Here is a 21,098-nt window from a genome sequence, read left to right as displayed (position 1 = left end):
TATAGGAAAAAATACAAGTTAAAGGAGGTTTTGCTATCTTCTAGCGCAAATACAAGATGCGATACGGTCGGACACTGAGACATGCAAGTATTTTTTGCTGTCCTACGACATCTCGTTCCATAGTTACTGTGAAAACACAGCTAAATAATTGACTAAACTCTGAGGCTGTTCAACTTACCATCCCATGTGATTCCAAATAGGCTCGAGGATCGATCAAGCTAGTGAATGGTGGTAATGTGATGATGGAATTCTTGTGACACCCTTTCTGTGTGTGGCCAAGCAATGTCTTGTTGAAAAATGTCTCCTGGGAGCCCTGTTATGTTTGGCAACACATGTGGCTGAAAGATGTTACGAACATAACGCTGGGCTATCATGGCACAGTGGATCAATATTAGGGTTGATCATGCGTCGTATTCGATGGCTCTCCATACCACCATACCAACTGCAGCAGTGGTGTGTTGCAGTACAGTGTAGGCAGAATTGAAGCGTTTATTACGGAGCCTCCACACAATTACACGATGGTGATAATTGTAAAATTAAATCTGGATTCATCTTTGAATATGACCTGGTTCCATTCGGTTGCAGTCCTATCCTGTCGAGAGCGATACCACTCGTAACGGAGATAACGGTGGATGGGTATCAATTCTGCCTACTCAATACAACTGACCAGAAAATGACTTAAAAGTGTGATTTTCTAATGATAAGAAATCGCGATAGATGTACTAGTAAAAATCCATTTCAAGATACATTCTGTTCTAGACTCTAACTGAAAAAGATCAACCTGAATGTTCTAGAAGACTGGCAATACTAGTTGCCCAATCTACGTATCAGTAGAAAGGTATTCTCGGGGAGACAAGTGGACGGTGGTTCTGTTATGGTGTCTTCCAGATTCAGATTACCTGGAAGAATTAAAATAGCATTTGTAAACGGTCATTTAAATTCTGCAAACATTCAACAGCTGCTTGAAAAATATTTTCGTTTGCCATCAAAACAGAGTGAAGATCTGTTTTTCATGTTTGAACAGGGCGATTCTCTAGTGTCCACTACAAAGTCAACTTTTGAATAGTTTCTAAATTATAATGTACACAGTTTTCCACCTTTCAGCTCATACTTGAGTCTTATACAAAAATAAAACTTAGAAAAACTTATAAGAAAACACGTAGGCCTACTCGCAAAACAGTACAACTATTCTACGGTCTAGAAAAAAGCTTTTGCTTCCGATTTGGCTAAAGTCGAAACGAATTGTTCATTAAAACTTATAGAAACTATGTCAAAAAATGTTAATCATCTTATTTTGAAAAAAAAAATCAATGAAATTGAAGACAATTTAATTTTTGGTGCAATAGTCCGATCGTTTTAAAACAGTTATTTTTTATAATTTTGGTTTCCTTTATTATATATTATGATTTATGAATTACTTAAATATTATTTTTCATTGTATGAAATATAGTTTGTAAAATATCATTATACATAATAATACATTATTAACTAACATTACTTTAAGTTAACTCGTATCATTAGTATAATAATGGTCTGATCATTTCGATACGCTCTGTGCAATGTATGTCATGCTATTTGCAGATTTCCCCTAACGGCATTTTTTAACTTTTTTACATCATTGCAGGAAGTGTGGGAAGGGGCACAGAACTGTCCACTGTTTTCTCTTCTTAAGGATAGTGATGCCTACGTCTTCCAATGTGTCAACTCCTATACTGGAAATAAAGACGAACTGGTGGAAGAGGATCGCATGTTATTCGATGTCAGACCTTTCCAAGCTTTTCTCAGATTGGCAGAGAAGGAAGGTGATGTAGAGGAAAAGAAACAGAACTCCAGGCTAGGAAATGCTATTGGGCAGAGTAATGCACAGTTTAAAAAACATTTATAATTTAAATTTTCAAGTGATATGTCACTTACAGAGATAATATGCAACGACTGGCTCACTGATTTCTTTTACTTAACTATATCAGGAACTCCCAGACTTTTTATGCAAAATGCCACAGTTTCTATACTAAGTCCCAAGATATAAGAGGCACCTAATGAAGGCATTTAGGAGTTACGGGTTTTCCTCTTGCCTTTTCAGAATTTTCAGAAAAGTTTCTCAATTTTCATGGTTTAGGGAATAATTAAGGCAATTTCCATTTTACTCCTCTTATCCATTTTCTGGTAGGGGTTTTACTAGCTAACTCATCATACCGAGGCTTAACTAGATCAGTAACTTTACTGTTACATATTGTTACATATCGTTACAATCAAGTTCAGCCTTCCTCATACTGACTTACTGTAGCTTTTAACATATTAAGGAACTGAGCATATCTATGATGCTAGAATGCACCACTAACTTTAAGTGCTTGGAACAATCTTCAAAACAATTTTTATAATTATATTATTCAATTTCATTTAGTATAACAGTTATTGTGTTTCTTTTGATTATTATTATTCTAAGACATTTTTCAAATTACTATTTTGTTATATTTAAAATTGTCAGTTTAGTTTTAAACATTTGAAATTAATCGTGCTGGGTTAGATATTTCGCATTTTAGGCTTACTACCTCAGCCCAGATTTAAACGGTATTTTAAATGTACTTTGTAGTTAGTAGCCATAGTTGATTTTAGTTTCTAATTGCTTTAATAAAAATAACTAATTTTGCTGTTAGAATTTGTTATCTAAAAAAGACGCTTTGAAATCTGAAACTTAAGTGCAGTTAAAGCTATTGTGTACTTCTGACATAAGGAAAGGTTCTAAGATAAAATATTACAATAAGGAGAACAAGAGAAAAGTGTTTCTGAGCTGATAACATTGATAACATTGTTGAAAAAAAGAAGAAATTTCAATCGAGGATTATTTAATAAAATCATACTCCATTTTCGCTATTGATATAAAAGGAATCTTTTGAGGTGGAGAGATTTCCTTGATAATTTACTACTTTTAACTTTCACAAAAAATGTCTGATTTTTAAGTGAATTTCGTCTAGCATAATGAATAAATAAATACATGCAGGATGATTTATAATCACCATTCTTAAAAAATAGTTTTAAAATCCTTTTCAAGACATTCGCGCAACTATGTACTTTAGTGATTGCAACTTAATAATTAAGCTAGTAGAAAATTAAAACCTTATCAAAATCTAGCAAATCGTTATTGAAGAAAGCGGGATTAAAAGCATCAAAACCAGTTTGATTGCTAAAGGAAAATTGAAAGAGTTACTAATAATCATCACCTTTCAACTCTTATGATTCTGGATTCGTTTCCAAGGTTAAAAAGCAACCAATCTGTTTGAAAATGATTTCTTCCTAAACAGTGCAGACAGTTAAACAGTATAACAGTTTCTCCTGTAAGTCTTTCCTTTTAAGAGTCTCCTCTTTTACGATAGGAGTCATGACACATTAATTTGTCTCTGAAACTTTTGTGGTATAAAATGGATCATGTTATGCATACGTTCTATATAATTAAATACTATTTCTAATGATGGCTAATCTATAATTAGAAAGATCACTGAATCAATTTTCAGTAAGTGTATCTCTATCTTCAAACTTTATACAAATCCAGTGTTATCAAATAAATTAATTTTACCGTTGATGTTACTTGAGATTGTAAAAAAAATTATTTAATCTGATCCATCACCTAACTCGAAAAATTCTCTATTCCACTATTGCCATTCCTCAGTTATCCAAATGAAAATGATAGCGACAGAAATGCAACAGCGATAGTAACTCCACCCTTCAGACTTGCGCTTAACTGGTTAACCAGTTTACGTGAAAGCAATCAAAGAGAAGGTAAAATCGAGCTAAAGATTGATATTGTGGGGGCGGAGCTATCGACCATGCCAACCGCCATCTATCAAAAGGTACCTCGTGATTGAATCAAGTTAGCATGTCTTATATACCAATGAATTGATGTTTAATATTCGAAGTGGTAGTTGCGCCACAATACTCCCCCATCAGAGTTTTATCAGGGATAGAATTCGATGAACGGATCTCACTAGTTGCTGTACTTGAGAAAGACCGGGAGAGAGAGTCAGCAGGTTTTTGAGTGCTGAATGTGAGAGGTGTATTAACTTCACAGTCATAGTCGCTCCTGTGTTGCTATTAGCAGTCGAGTGTATGCAGGCAGCCGTTCTGTTTAATCGAGACGAGACTGAGTAGCAACAGCGTGAGGAGGTTTGGATAATGTTGCAATCACAAGTAGCAAGTCAACTGCTCAATGTGGTCCATCCAACGAAGCAGGCGTTACCAGATTGAAGTAGGCGTTACTGCATGTACAAATCACGTCCAGAGGTCACCAAATGTGGGGGCAGAGTTATCGACCATGCCAACCAATGATCAGCAGTTGTAACTCTTCGATTACCTCATTAAGCGTCAACAATAGTAATGAATTCAATGGAATCATGAGTTTACTTACCTTCGTCTTAGCTCATCCGATGCTAATATCCACCCTTCACAAAAACCTTACGCAATTTGTTTACAGACGCTAATCCCAAAAAATACTCGAATTTTACTGACTTCATTTGATGTTAGATTCCCAGATTGTGCAACTTAAAATCGTAAACACCCGCTCTTCTGTCCTGGATGCATTTATCTTTGGTACGATTTGACATTCACTTAAAATGCTCTCCCGTGAACTGATTAATCAGATATATGTCAAATATATTACGTGAATATCAGTACAATGTGTATCAGTATGAATTTTTGGGGCACGAAGCGTTCCACTGTTTCTTTAGTCACAGAATACTTCACAGATCAACAATTTTAACTCTTTAATTACCTCATTACGTCAACAGCAACAATGGATTAAATGGAGATCATGTATTTACTTGCCTTGATCTTGGCACATCCGATATCCACTCTTTGCGAAAACCTTGCACAATTTGTTCACAGCTATGAATCCTAGATTTTACTCGCCATAAACAGCCTTCATTTGACGTTAAATGGCCACATTAAGCCCTACTTTTGTAATAAAAAAATCGTACTACCTCCCATTGTTCTGTTCTGAACGCATTTATCTTTGGCACGACTTCATATTCACTTAAAATGCTCTCACGCGATACGCCTAAACAAATTTGTGACGCACTTCTCAACTTTTTTTATAACATTGAATGGTGGCTCTGCTATTGGCGCTATATTTTGACGCAATCGCTAATGTCCACTTTTCATTTGGACAATCCCTATGTTCTAAAACTAAACTAAACTCAGTGGCGCGACAAGCCCATAGAGGGCCAAGGCCTACTGTGCCCATCTCAGTGTTCTTGACCTTGGGCTCAGGGGTACAGGAGCAGATGTTCCGGTTAAGTGGTCAGCCGAACGTGAAACCCCCAGTGTTTAGTTCCCAAGCATGCTTGGTACTCATTTATCGACCCCTATGTTCAATTGATTAATATTTTGCAACACAACTTCTCTAATTAAAAGTTCTTGAAATATTATGAAGACGCCATCATGCTAGGGAATTTGGTAAATTTATATGCCAGACGAAAAAAATATAACAATGAGTAATTAAAGATTTCTTAAACAGTTCCTTCAATAACTCCTTACTTTCATTAAAGGTCTTGAAGAATTTGATGAGCAGAACGACTCAGAAATAAATGACTTCCGTAAGCAGATGAGACAATTTTGTGAATCTGTATGCGCTGAGTTAGAGCTAGAATCTTGGGAAAAACGGGTACTTCGGCAATATCCTGTGTCTATGGAATCCAGTCCAAAACTGCCCACGTATTTGCAAAAGAAGATTTTCGATGACAACTTGGTTGTAGCCATCAGTATCGGACAGCAATGTTCCGAAGTAATTTGCCTTCTTACTTTTAAAGTAGTTTGCTTTTTTTAGTGTTATTTTAGTTTGTTTCTTTACTGTTTTGCAGCTTATTTTTTACGAGTTTAGTTTTTACTGTTAATTCTTTCAAATATTTTAAGTTAGACGGATATGACATACATTGTTTTATAGCTTTTCGCTGGCAGCAGCGCCATATATTATAACTAGTTTTGGAAATTTGTTGAGAATAAATTATCTGATTTTAATAGCAAAACTCAGCAAACTTTACATTTTTATCCTCTTCTACGTTTCTTTAATTGGATTTCCACTTCATTATTCAATTTTGCAAATTTCAATATCATATGTGGTGTTTCAATTTCTTTCAAGTTATATATTTCCCATTAAAAAATTTTTCCCTTATTTATTATTGAGTGTATTTTAAATTACCTTTGGTTTTTAGCTTTACCGAAGATTTAAACATCTTAGTTAAATAATGTTATTAATTAATTCCTCCTTTTGTCAACACAGAAAGTCTTTTCTGCGTCTTGTACCACTTGAAATTAACAAACATACTGAACTTTTCGAAAAATTAATTATCAAATCAGTATGAACTAATTAATTTTCTATGTTAAAAAGAAATTGCGGGTAAAAAAAACCACTGCATTCCACATTCTACTGGTTCTATTTAAATTTTCCCAACTGATGTAATGATAGTAAAAGCTCCGAAATATTAACCTGGAAACATTTTGAAAGAATAATCACTCTTTTAAAGTTATTGTATTAAGTCAACCCGCTTTTAAATCATGCGTAGGTAGGTACGAAAGATAAGCAGAGAACAAAAAAACACGATTAAACTCAAGTTCCATCTGGTCGTTTGCAAATATTGATTTTGCGCTTGATTATCACGGCAAATATTTGCAAAACAATCACACTCCATGAATGTTACTTTAAAAAAAAATTTGTCATTAAGTTTAAATTGAGAGCAATTTTTGAACTTACTGAACATCAGATTAAAAGAAACCTCAAGTGTCGTTTTATGGGACTGAAAATGATTTTCTCAGTGGCGGAGATCGTGACAAAATCATTATAATTCTTATGACGGACGAGGTGTTCTGTTTTTAAACTTCTTTTTTAAGTGTTTGTTCATCTCTCTAGATGAATTTTAATTAATCTTAATTACAATCGAGTAGGCGGAATTTTATGAGTGTGCAAGTTTTTAATTGACCAAGAGCTCTGGAAGTGATTTGGATTATTATTTAGGATTTTTTTTTTTTTTTACAAATTAAAATCTGATTTTTTTTATGAGAGTCCGCGTAATGGTTTGGGGAGTTGAGATTAAATTTTGCCAGCATTTGAATAAAAGAGTACTTTATTTAAGTACCAAAAAGAAGACTTTTTTACGTTAACTCACAATTTAAGATTTGAAGATTTAATTAAGTTTTTAAGAATTATTTTGCAAATTTTTTGCAAAAGACATTTTATTGTGAAATAGTTTTAAATTTTTAGCATTTTTATTACCCTTGGTTAAGTATCAATGTTTAAGTAAATTTTTGTTGCTTATTATTAGAATATATATGCGGTTAACACGAAAACAAAGAATGTCAAAACTACTTAAAAATGCCTGAAATAATTGTTTATAATTGATTGTTCTTGTATTAATATATATATGAACGCGAATATTAAAGAATATCTAAAATGTTTCGAATCAAAAGTGTCGAAAACTGGCTGTAGAGATAACCAATGTTGGGTTCAGAGCCACCTTTTTTTGTGTAGCTGTATTGCGTAGCTGTAAACTAACTATAGCTGTAAAACTATGTAATTGTAGCCTATAACCGTAAGTACGTAACTGTGACTCTGTTTCCAAAAACTCGAAAGACAAGCTTACTCGTAGATTTATTATTTTATTATATATACGATTAATAATGATTTATATATATATATGTATATGATTAATTATTTCTTATATTAAAATACAAGATGTTCCGAAATCACCACTCTTGATATATGTTTTTAGAATCGTCAAAACTAAAGTAAAAATAAGCGTTCATATTGGGGACGCACGTTAATATTTAAATGAAAAATAGAAGAACTTTTAAAATCTGGCTGAAATCACTATTAAAAAAAACTAGTGAAAATAATATAAAAACGTTTTTTGATTTCCAGTTGAAATTTGAATGCTTTTAAAACAATCGCTTGTGAGCGCCTCTTCACGTCCTTGAACAATCAAATGGGTTTTGACTTTTTTAATCCCTCTTTTCTCAATTAGTCAAACTTTGAAATCCTATTGTTTTATCCTGACTTAAATCTCAATTTGAAACCCCTACTTCATATATATATATATACTTGACATGGACTCTAAAAAGATATTTTGAATTTGGTGATTATGGCGCACCTTGAGTTTAAACATGTAGCAAATTGTTTAACTTATTTTAAAATTACATAGTTTTAGTTTATTATTAATATTCGATTTGATGTTTTAGAAAATTAAAAAAAATACCCCAATAAAAAAATAACATCAGATAATAACGTACCAAGATCTTTAACTTTTTGTTATTTAAGCACATAAATAAATCAACAGAACACATTTTTTAAAAAAAATGCTTCCTCCTAAAATACATCTTTGACTCAAGCTCAATTCTCCAAAGAATAGTTTCTTTTCTTTGATAATTCACTCAACTATGATATAAACTTGTACAAGAGGCCACTTCGGAAGTTCAAGTGGTTTTTCTGGATTTTGTTAAATGTTGAAGCTCGGATTCTTTGATAAAATAAAGAATGAAAGATGTCTATTACACTCTCGAGGGGTATGAATTTACAGATATCGCTCTTCATCATAAATTGTTCCACAACTTCATGTTTCTGGATAAAATGCGTTTCATATAAAATCAGTAAACAGTTCTTGTGTTCAAGTGGATAATTGAAGATCATAAAACATGGATAAAAGTAACTATTTATTACTTATTTATATACAACTAAAAATGTACTTTATGAAGGTTGTTGAACTAAGAACAATTATGTTTTATTTCTATATCATTCTCTTCGTTCCTCAAAATAACTCTTTTATTAATAATATTTACATAAAATAGCACACATTCTAAAATGTTACCATTTAATCAATTAAATTAAATGGTAACATTAATTATAATAATTGATTATTAATTAGAAAATTAGTGTAAATTAATTAATTATTAATTAGAAAATTAGTGTAAATTAATTAGTGTAAATTAATTAATTATTAATTAGAAAATTAGTGTAAATTAATTAATTATTAATTAGTAAATTAGTGTAAATTAATTAGTATAATTAGGGTAAATTAATTAATTAATTATACATGTTAAATAATATTTATAAATCCTTAAATATTATAAGTGCTATTACATACAGACATTTTGTTTTATTTAAATATATCTTTACGGCTTTCTCTTTCAGTAAAAATTTAAAAACCAAGTGGGTAAAGTTACCCAAAATAATGGGGGTAATTATGACCACCAGGCGTTTTCGATTGAAAACTGTTAAAGATAGCTTCTGGAATTGTTATCTTTTCTGAAGCTAAAATGCTTTTAAAAAATCTGAAAAGAGTTTTAAAAAAATTTTATAATTATTATTTATAAATTTCATAAATTAGATTTATATTAAGAACTTGCGAAGTTCTAGTTTTTTTCTCATAAAATCTTAATAGATAATCATTAGAAGAAAAAGAAACCATTTATGAAGCTACGTAATAATTGTAATTTGAACTATGCTATGTAATTTGAAGAAATTTTAAGTAATTTTGTTCAAATAAGGGGGTTTTTTTGTAGTTTCATTGAAAATGAAGGATTCTTATAAAAACAATATTCTTATAAAAACAATATTGGGTCAGAGAAATGCTAGATTCTTTTTTTCCACTTTTTTTCCGGAACTACTTCCTTCAGTCTATGTTTCTCAGATAAAAAATTTTCAAGTAATAAGGGTTTAAAGGTTTTGTCAGGAAATGCTTAAAAGTTTTTCCTTCAAGAAATTTCACAATCACTAAGCCTTATGCTTGGAGGTTAAAAGTCTGGACCACTGAAATTTATTCGAATGGTTATGAAATTATTATTAATTTCGAATGATCTGGAACATTAAAAGAAATAGAAGATATTGTTTTAAAAATTTTCCTGTCTCTTCCCAGTACCATCTATTGTTGAAATTTTTAACTAATTTTGTAATTTGATGAGAATAAATAACTTGTTTCCGAAATAGAACATATCATATCGTACATTGCTATCTCCTCCTGTTTTTATTTATTTGATTTTTCAAATCATCAATTACTTTTGAGACACCTGGTAGCAATTTATAATTACTGTGTAGCTATTGTAACAAGCCATTTAGAATTATTCATTTGAAGAAACTAAGCAAAATTTTTTATATTTTGTTATATTTGTCGTTACGAAAGATAGCCAATTAATGTAAGATGTTCTATACAATTAGATGCATTTTATCATACCATTCAACTGTTTTAATCACTATGCGTAACTATTTATTTTACGATTCGAACTATAACAATTATAACTAAATTTTTATCACAAATCTTATAGAGGGACAACCTACCAAATTTTCAAAACGCTCTATTCAAATACAATTTTTTTTCCTTACAGTCTACTTTCAAAATCTCGGTTTCACCAAGTTTGAAACCAGAGGAGCTTTTAGATCTTGTCTTACAGAAGAAAGGACCAAGCATTGGACTGTATGACAATCATATCACTCAAAGTCACGTTCTGAAGGTATGTGGGTTAGAAGAATATCTCATTGGAATATGCCCACTCTCACAATACCGGGTAAATATTTTGAAGATTTTACAATTATAATATTAATGTAGAAGAGCAAAAATCGAAGATTTGCAATTATTACTCCTTTAAATCATTTATTATCATTCTAAATCATTGGTTATAAATAAGAATTGTTACTCGTAAGTTGAAGTTTATATTCTTACTAAAAGCATTCCCTCAGCAGCCCGTTGTAAGTGGGTCCATAATTTCATGACCAACGGCATGATTGTGGCAGTGTGGTCAGCACTACGCACAGGACGTTCTGGTACCCATAGATCTGAAACTGGGTGAGATTCAAGCAGCCACTGGAGATTGAGCCCCAGTTCTTCATAATGATGGTTCTGCGCCTTAACCACTGAGCCATCGCGGTTCTTATAGTCCTACGAGTTGCCTCAAAATGGCGAGGGGGTGACATTGGGTACAATGGATGATGTACGTCTGGAGTTATTCTCCTGGTAGGGCCCTCTTAGGCATAAAAGCCATTCCATTGTACCCAGGTAAAACTTATAGGTGAAATTAAAGCGAAATTAGGCCGAAGACTTCCCGTGTAGTTGGTGACTGATGCACGTTAGAATTCTGTCGACTTTCAAAAGTCCTCCATGTTCCCATAACAAATCAATACCTCTGGGGTTACTGGATTGGAGATCGATCTTTCTCTGATTCAGGTCAAAATTACGATCTGTGGATGAATGAATGGATGTATGAATGGGTCCGCCTTATAAACAGGTGTGACGTATGATGTGGCTGAAGTCGAATTCTTGGCCATAGATGGCGCCACTGAAAAACAAAGATCGCACTCTCTTCCTTATTTGCTCGGTTTCACCAAGCAGGCTTGCCTGTGGGGCAAGTGGCATTAGAATCAACCAACCAGACCGAAGTCAGTCTTCTACCTTACTCTGACAAACGTGCCACTAGACGAACAGAAGCTGCAAAATCTCCCTTTTTCCTTGAACAAAATCTTTCCTATTGGTAGAAAAAGTAATATCTCGAATTCCACATCCAATCATCTCCCCTCCTGCCTTGGATTCGGGAATGACAGTTTAAAACAAAGAACCAGTCATGTTTTGTATTTTCTGAACGTATACCGACTCCTGAAACTGATCTAGCCAATAGGCTAAACCAGTTAGATCATTACAAGTAATCAATTACTCGTAATCATAGCTTCACAATTACTATACATGAGATTACAATTAATCATATTTTCAGGAGCAGTAGTGGCTCAAGGGATATAGCGTTCTCCTCTTAATGATTTAAACTGGATTCGACTCCCAGCTATGGCTGGTCGATACGAATCCGCATTCGGTTGCACCGACCACAGTGCTGACTTAAAATATCATCAGTGGTAGACGAATCATGAGTTAGAGTCCCCTTGTCGTCAGATTAATCGTGGGAGGTTTTTGTGATTTTTCTCTTTATGTAACGCAAAAGCAGGTTAGTTCCATCAAAAAAAAGCTCAGCGAAAGCAAAATTTTTCGTGATACTTGATCCTGGAGTTCCCTTGTCTTCTCGATTGGGCTCAAAATAACAAGGCTACGGAGTTGAACATTGGTAGTCGTAAACTCAAAATTGGGTCGGTTGTTCAACAACTGTTATAAAATAAAATAAAATCATGTTTTCAGTATTTTACTATATCAGGAGAAGGGCAATCAATTACAATGCTTCTACTACTTGTGATAATAATTACAAGCAATCGTAATTTCTTTTTGAGAGATGAAATCATGATTACAAAACAATCCTATGTTCTCTAACTACAAGTAATCATTTAATTATAAGCCAAGAGTACAACTAAATTGATTACTTGTCATTGTGATGTCTGAGTTGCATATTTAATGAAACTAACAATGCCGATCTAATTTCACTTTTATGTCATACTGTAAAGTTTAAAATATAAACCAAGCAACCAAATAAACCAAGCAATATAGTTTTATGTCGAGACAAAAGATTTTTGACAAAATTTTAAATATTTTATATCGCAATGACACGTAACCAATTTAACAATAAACATGCTTTGTAATTAGTAATTATTTATAAGCCTAATCATTATCTTTTCTTTTTCTTGTTGTTATTGATCATATAATTAATAATAATCACTATTTCTTGGAATTATAGATCAGTTGTTTGTAGTTATGTTTCTTTGCTGTAAAAAACCATTGTATTTTTTGCATAAAAGAAAATAAGTTCAAAAATATGCAGTTGTAAATCCTAAAAATTCCACAGCCAGATACTTGCTTACAATGTCAGATGCCAGTTTGTCAGATGGCAAGCGTACAGTCTCCACATGACATCTTGCTATATTTCTTGAATAGGGGAATTTTTGACTAGGGAAAATAGTACAAAATTAGTCATAAATTGATTTTTATAAATGTAATGTTCTTAGGCCTAGACTAACTAATAAGATGCTGAAAATGACATTCAATAAGAGAACTTAAGAAACTAACATCTAGCAAATAAATTATTTAAATTATCTAGCATACTAGTAAACCAGTTTACGTGAAATTTCATCATGCGTTAACAACATACTTTCTGTTTGATAAGTGATCTAAGTGCTAGATTTAAAGACTAAATCTTCAGAAGGGACATTTTTTTTCTTCCAATTTTTTAATGAAACCTTAAACTATTTTTTTTCAAACGTCATTACTATTTTACGTTGTTGTCCCCAAACATTTTCCCGAGATTCTTAATTTTCCATTCCTAAATCACGAATTAAGTTTCTAGTATTTCAATTACATTTTTTTGCACATAACTCTATTGATATTTTACCTAAAATATAACTTATATAATAATTCTGCTAAAACATAGCTTCGATGTTAGTTTTTTTTTCTAACACAAAATTTTGATGATAATTTTTAAAAACTTACAAACGCCCTCAGCACTGAAGCTTTTCTAGCTTCAGTATATTTCAGTATATTTTATTTAGTAGTTTTTCTGGACATCTAGTACAAACTTACAAACTAGTGCAAAAAAAGGCTTCGCTTTTTGTACTATTTTAAGTGTTTCTACCTGTGAACTAGACAAGAAGCCTTATGAATGGACATAGTCTGAACTTTTAGCTGAATTTCAAAAAGAGTGTACAATTCTAAATCAGTCATGTGACAGGATGAACAGCAGCGCTGATAGAAAACTAAATTGAATTTCCGATATATTATTTTATTTTATTCTGGAAAAACACAATTTACTGGGTTTTTGCATACTTTTATTCAAAATTAGAAATTATTTAATTTAAGAGAAGGATTCTCTCAAAAACTGTCATGGGCAAGAAGGTTTTGTAGATTAAGGCTCCACATCGTGACCAACGGCATGATAATGAAAATAGGGTCCGCACCAATGCCGCATTTCTTCCCAGACAAAGTGACGTCCATTGATCTAAAACTGTGTGTGCTTCAAGCCGTCTTTGAGGATCGAACCTCAGGCCTTTACAATGACAGCTCAGCAACTTCACTGAGAGATCATGACTCAATAATTTAATATACAAGAATATAAAAGATAACTGCAAGAAAAAAAGTTGTAGAATATTTTATTTAGTTGGATTTGTAGCAGTATATTTACGATATCGATTTTTTTCACTTTTAGTACATAAGAGAATGCATATCATCTGACAAGACTCCAGAATTGGTCCTTGTATCACGGGACAAGGTACTGTGTAAGTAAAATTTTGACTTTCTTATTTTTGCTTTCGAAATAATAGTTTAAAATGATATATAAAGGGTAAACTTACCCCTTTCTTGGGTTTTTTTTTGACGCCGGGGTCTGTAAAAGATTTCTTAACAAATAATAAATGATCTGAAAAACATGTATACATTTAATAACATAAGTAAATTACAAAATATGCCACTAGTAGATAACTGACATGCTTCTTTTAATGAGTTTAAACAACAACTGCGCGTTAGCGCATGCGTTAGGAAAGTTCTGTTCGGTTACGGTTGTATTTCCGACACTTATTGCATTATACAGCGTCTTCTAAGTTACAAGCAGGGTATCGTGGTAGGAGATATTTAGTTAGATTGCCATAATTTTCTCTGTTGTTTATTCTAAGATCTATACAGAGTATCGTGCAAGGAGGTGTTTCTTTTGAATACCATGATTTTTCCTATCGTTTATTTCAGAGTACATACAGAGTATCATAAAGGGACATGTTTAGTTTGATTGTCATAATTTTTCCTGTTGGTTTTGCTTAGTTACAGGGTATCATGATAGGACCTATTTTGAATACCATAATTTTAGCTTTTGTTTATTTTAAGATCTATACAGAGTATCGTAGAAGCACATGCTTAGTTTGATTGCCCTAGTTTTTTCCATTGTTTATTTTAAGGTATATATAGGGTATACTAGTAGGGCATATTTAATTTGATTTCCATAAATTTTCCTACAGTTTTTGATAAGTTACAAGGTTTGATAAGTTTATAGAACATTCTTAATTTGATTGTTATAATTTTCCTATTATGCTAAGTTATATACGCATAGTGATGAAACATGTCTTGTTTAATTGCCATAAATTTTCCTATTGCTTATGTTGCGTTATGCACAGGGTATTATAATAGGACATATCTAGCTTTTTTTTTATTTACAATGGCAAGGCAAACCAATCAAACGTTTGTTTAAAAATCGAAAAAAAGTGTATTAAATTTTATCTTGAATCCGAGCCCACGAGAAACTTTTTTTGTCTCAATAAACGAGCAAACGGCGGATCATTAGTATATGGATATAGAAAAACAGTCTCTCTTATGAGGAAATTTTGTTTCCAAATCCTAACACAAAAGTATTAATCATATAATTTTCATTAACGATTTCCATTGCAGTGTAGGCAGTCTGGTAATAATAATTCAACAAACGTTACAAACTACAAGAAATGTAGTACCAGCTACAATTAAATGTTTAGCGGGCAATATTCTTTAAACAAGAAAGGCCTAAAATAGTTCATTTCATTTGGGTACTGTCTAAGGTCACACACTTGCTATTGTCCTGTCTGACTGAAATTTTCAATTCCTTCTGTAAGGATTAATAATAAAATTCTTCTTTTTAAAAAAAATCATTTTGAACAGTTACTATAAGCACTTGAAAGCCATTTTATAACTTCATACCTTGCATAGAACAGTTACTATAAGCACTTGAAAGCCATTTTATAACTACATACCTTGAATAGAACAGTTACTATAAGCACTTGAAAGCCATTTTATAACTACATATCTTGCATAGAACAGTTACTATAAGCACTTGAAAGCCATTTTATAACTACATACCTTGCATAGAATAGTTACTATAAGCACTTGAAAGCCATTTTATAACTACATACCTTGCATAGAACAGTTACTATAAGCACTTTAAAGCCATTTTATAACTACATACTTCGCATAGAACAGTTACTATAAGCACTTTAAAGCCATTTTATAACTACATACCTTGCATAGAACAGTTTCTTAATTGTAAATCTCTGAAAACCATATTCAAATGAAGCTTATGATGAAATAATTCATGTAATGGTGCGAGAAAAACCACAAGGGGAAAAAAAGTAATAAAGCTGCGAGAGCCTTAATCCTTTGGAAGCACATTAATTCCAGAAGCGAGAAGTGACATCGTTGAAACACCAGACATTATCCCGAGAGAGGCCATTATTTTCCCCTTCATAAGTACTACTTGACAATCTACGCGTATAATTCCTCAGCGATGTGGAGATAAGTTTTAGGCTTTGTTCCAAGACTCGACGGACGTCACAGAAGAAAAGAACCTTCAAATATGAATATCGATATTTAATTTTTAGATGCCAGTCTGACTGCAAACTGCCTTTCTTTAGATATTCGAAAATCATTAATTTACTACTCAGTCGTTTCGGGAAATAAAATACTTATAGTTTAACATCTTGTCACTTTAGAATATAAATTTTAACTGTAAACAGAAAGATACAGAGATTATTTTTCTTGGTTAAGTGAACCACTTCTACACGTCAGCAGGTAATTTTAATATTTATTTTAAAGAGCAGAATTCATATCGATTAGCCGTCGCTGGGATTCGAACCTGAGTCACTCAAATGGGAGGCGAGTTTTCGATTCCTCTGAGCCACCGCGGCTGTGACAGCAGGTAATTATCAAAGATATAAAAAGATGTTCGTGATTCGAACACAGAATAAAAAAAGATTGTTCCGATTTTCATAAGGAATTCAACACTCTACCTTTTCTAGCATGTTGCAATTGAATATTTTTGATAAGCGCATCCTAAAATTTCAGTCAATTGCTATTTTATAGCTATTTCGAGTGCGTGACACATAATGGTGACTATAAAGTTAACTATTATTCATCATGAAAATGGCTCATAAGGAAAGAATGAAGAAAAACCACTATTTTTGAAATTGAAAAGCATTTGCGTTTTTTCGTTTTATTGAATGATGGGTCTCATTCGACGCAACGCGAAAAAAGACATAGTAACGGTGTTTCACTTGTTTAGATAATGCATAAATAGGTATCCTCTTAACTTCCAAAAAAAAAAAATTTAAAAATTTCTTTAACTTCGAAACCAATAGTCCTATCGTCTCAAAATGGGCGTCATTCGATTTAGAGTGAGAACTACATCGGAACAATACCGTTGTTGTCGTCGGCTATTGAGGCAGGACGGAGGGTGATTGTTCTTGTTTTCCAGTGGCGCCATCTATGGCCAAGAATTCGACTACTGCCTCACCCACACGTCAAAACCGTTAATAGGGCTGACCCATTCATACTTCCATTCATTCGTCCACAGATCGTAATTTTGACCCGAGTGATCAATCTCCAATTCAGTACCCCCAGAGGTTTTGATTTGTTATGGGAACATGGAGGACTTACAGACACTGTCAGATTTAACATGCACCAGTCACCATTTACTACATGGGGAGTCTTCTGCATGCTGGAGTGAACTCCCGTTCTCAGAAGCTTGAGTCCAGTGACCTGCCAACTAGGCTATCCCGGCCATCGAAACAATAGTTCATATGTTTAAACAGCAGTATGCAATGTTCTGCCCCCTCCCCTCTTTTCTCCCTCACGCCAAAAACCCATATCAGGAGATCGTTTGTTGGAAATAATTAATAAGTTAATTAAAATACAACTTTTAACGAGGAGAAGGGTGCTTAATAGTTTGCCACAGGCTTCAATTATTTTCAATTATTTTATATTTATTTATTTATGTCCAGTCTTTTTTTAATTTTTTGAGCTAAGTTTAGATAGAAATAATTAAATTTTTAGCAGCACAAATATGTTTGAAAAGCGTATTTTGAATCGTTAACCTTAGTACGTGAAAATAAGATAAAAAGTTACGCAGAACATGATTTGTTATTCCTTTATTTTAATTTTCACCTATTTACAATAAACAAAATTTAGTTTTTTTTAAAATTATGTTTGGTCTCATTATGTGTTAAATTAGGGCAGATCATTCTTGTTCAACTCATGCACAATTTAAAATTAAAATATAAGACATTTTTGTCAAAATAAGACTTCTGAAAAATTAATGGTTTGATATCGTACAGAGAAATTTCCTCCTCTTTCACTGTCAATCAAAATAATTAGTTAATTTATAACAATTAATATCATGGCGATATTTTGGGAAATATGGATTGATCATTTTGTCAAACTTGATCGATTGGTATTCTGAACTACGGGAAATTAAAGGGCATGTATGTGATACATAATATTTCTTGCGTGTCATTCTTTATCGATTTTCTTGGCACTATTACATCGTATTTTCCGTTATTTTAAAAATATTCTTATCAGGTATGTCAATTTTCTATGAAAGCTTTGCTTAAAATTTACCATTACCTCTTCTGTAATTTTCGATTCATTGAACTTAACTGCTAAGTCAATTATTATGGGATCAATTAAAATTATATTAGAAATTTAAACCTGTTTATAATGAATTCTAATTTGATTTTTTTTAATATTTGATTTTAAGACAAAAGCCAATTAATGGTTTATTTTTATTCAATTAAATTCAATATTAGAACTTATGCTGTAGAAGGAGATTGAAAAAAAACTCACTTTTCTCAATTAAAAACTTATTTTCTACCTCATCTTATCAAAAATTCAATCCAGCTTTACTATTCGCGATATAGTAGCTTTCAGTTATGCAATATTTTGAGACTTAATGAAGCATATTTATTTGTAGGAAATTCTGATAGCTATGACGTTTGGTGAAAACATTGTTAAGGAACAATCGTATATTTTTATATTTTCTGGCGTGATTAAATCCCAAAACAATGTCCAGTTTAAGAACAATTTTGATGCTTTTCAATCACGTTGACTATCCCGATTTGGGTGATGCTTATTTGAATACTTAAAAAATAAAATTTCACCAGATATTTCATAGAATGTAATAAAGCTATAGAATTATTGTAAAAATTGTTTATTAAAATGTATTTGGAGTGTAAGACATTAAAATACTCTATGCAAAGCTCAGATTAGTTAGGACATTTTGGACACAAAGTTGATTTTTTTATTAGTCCATTTCACAATTAATATTTAGTGAATTCTTTTACCAAAATCATTTTTGCAAACTTTGATATTATCCTGATTTCGTCTAAAAGGAGGCTTGGTTGTATTTTCAGACAATCCAATTACTTTTGCAACTATTGATTCACGAAATCTTTTAGAATTTACCGTCTTCTTCATCGTAATTTTCTAAACATCTAGCGAAGGGGAACAAACTCAGGAACATTTTAGTGAAGTTGAGAAAATTATCCTTACGGTTTATATGTTATTCTTTCCTGTTTTTGTGAGATGCATACAATGAAGAAAAACACGTAAAATTTACTGCTGAGAGAGAAATAAGGTTTATGTCTTGTTTACAAGCGCTCGATCATCTAAATCAATACAGCGACAACACTCAAACAGTATGTTGCGTCCCATTCATGTCATCCCTTCCCCCGAGTACATCGCATACTTGTTGAACTAAATTTATTGTGTTAAAAGCTCAGTTTCGTTCCTAATTGTTTCCGATAATAGACTCAATACCCTAAATTCGATTTTAACTGTTCTCGTCTTTGCGTTCTTATATGCTAAAAAGTGGTTTTCTGAGGTTATCTAACCTTAACCATTAACCTAAAGGTTTTTAACCTTAAGGTAAGGATTAAAACCACGAACCTTACGGTGTTAAGGTTAATGGTTTTCTATTGTTTGTTACCAAATACTCTTCAAATTTTCTTCCACTCTGAAAATACTCAGACTATCACGTTATTCTTTCCACTGAAATCTTCAATACTTAATAACTTTGTAAAATTCATAAAAAACATTGTTGAAGAAATCTCCTTTTTTAAAAAATGACACCGAAAAACGTCTTCAAAAGCGTTTAAATTGGGTTAATTAAAATACCAGTTATGAGTTAGTTAGTTCTAAAATTTAAAAAGCATCCCTTTGCGATGAATCTTTAACAAAAATCTATGAGGAGGAAAAATTGTATTTAAAGGAAATTTTTAAACAAAATAACAAGGAAAAAAACCTATTGTCGTGTTCAAAGATTGAGATTTGAGCCAGTTTAAAGTAACTTCGGAATTTTGGTAAAGGAATTAAAGTAATTTCGGAATTCAGAGGGGGTGGCACCCCCGCTTCGGAAGCCCGACGACCTGCACACGACGACGAGGACAAATACCGCACACCCTCGGTCCCTGCGCAGACTAATCCAAGTGGTCACCCACCCGCAAACTGACCACAACCAGTGATGCTTGACTTCAGTGATCTGCTGGGAACCATGTCTTAACGATCAGTCCACTGCGGGACCTACTTTTGCTGCCAAAATACGTTCTTAAATTTAGGGGAAATGCTACCAAAGCAGGGGAGCCATCCCCTCAGCAGAGGATCACAATTGCGATGGCATGTCTTCAGATCATCTTTAGGCATGTTTCCCAGACCGTCGCCAATAGCCCATTGTACAGCTCTAGTGCGACGTAAATAAAGTACCAAGTACCTCATCTAGGCATATACTTCATGATAATACTATGTTAAAAAAATAAAAAATAAATGTCATTCACCCAATGAAGGAAACCGGTCGCCTTCTTTGGGCCAATCAGTATCTAGGAAAAGGCAGGCAGTTATTTTATATTTGAATAAAATATCAGCAAAATACAGGTGAGTAAAATGCTTAAAAAATCTTATGAGCCTATGCGACTAAGGAGTAAGATCATAATTACGTCATTTTTAAAGCAATTATTAATGCTTTGAGGTTTTTGATGTGTGTACATCGATCTAAAAAAAGTAAATTAGAATAGAATAGAATATAATTTAGATTTAATTACTGATGATATACTCAATCAGGTACAATGATATTATTTGTTTAATTCAGAAAATGTTAACTCGAAGAATATTTCTATGGTTGGGTAGCGAGTGCATTTTACAACTGGTAACTGAAGCATTTGAAGCTTATTGAAGGCAGCTATCAATTAAAAAAATAAACACTTATTATTAATATGATTAAATACTCAAAATAGTTTAAAAACAAGCTTTATAATATTATCAATTACATTTAAAACACTATTAGCAGCGTCTCATTGATATCCATAGTTTGCTTTCATTGAAAATTTAGACGAAAATTCCAAATTCAGACGTTCATATACGGGGAAT

At 32.4% G+C, this 21,098-nt stretch overlaps 1 protein-coding gene across 2 annotated transcripts in view; it reads left to right on the top strand.

Moving 5' to 3' along the window:
• LOC107454170 (phosphatidylinositol 3-kinase 92E) overlaps positions 1-21,098 on the top strand; it is a 65,717-nt gene that overhangs the window by 16,317 nt on the left and 28,302 nt on the right. For both annotated transcript variants that reach the window (XM_043053017.2, XM_043053025.2), the window contains exons 3-6: positions 1,625-1,856; positions 5,538-5,773; positions 10,360-10,539; positions 14,101-14,170. In XM_043053017.2, coding sequence (XP_042908951.1) covers positions 1,625-1,856; positions 5,538-5,773; positions 10,360-10,539; positions 14,101-14,170 — 718 coding nt within the window. The remainder of the gene's footprint in view (positions 1-1,624; positions 1,857-5,537; positions 5,774-10,359; positions 10,540-14,100; positions 14,171-21,098) is intronic.

Source organism: Parasteatoda tepidariorum, chromosome 1 (assembly GCF_043381705.1).
Source record: "Parasteatoda tepidariorum isolate YZ-2023 chromosome 1, CAS_Ptep_4.0, whole genome shotgun sequence".
Classification (NCBI taxonomy): Eukaryota; Metazoa; Arthropoda; class Arachnida; order Araneae; family Theridiidae; genus Parasteatoda; species Parasteatoda tepidariorum.
The sequence above is the reverse complement of the archived record's forward strand: the minus strand, read 5'-3'. Positions and strand labels throughout refer to the sequence as shown.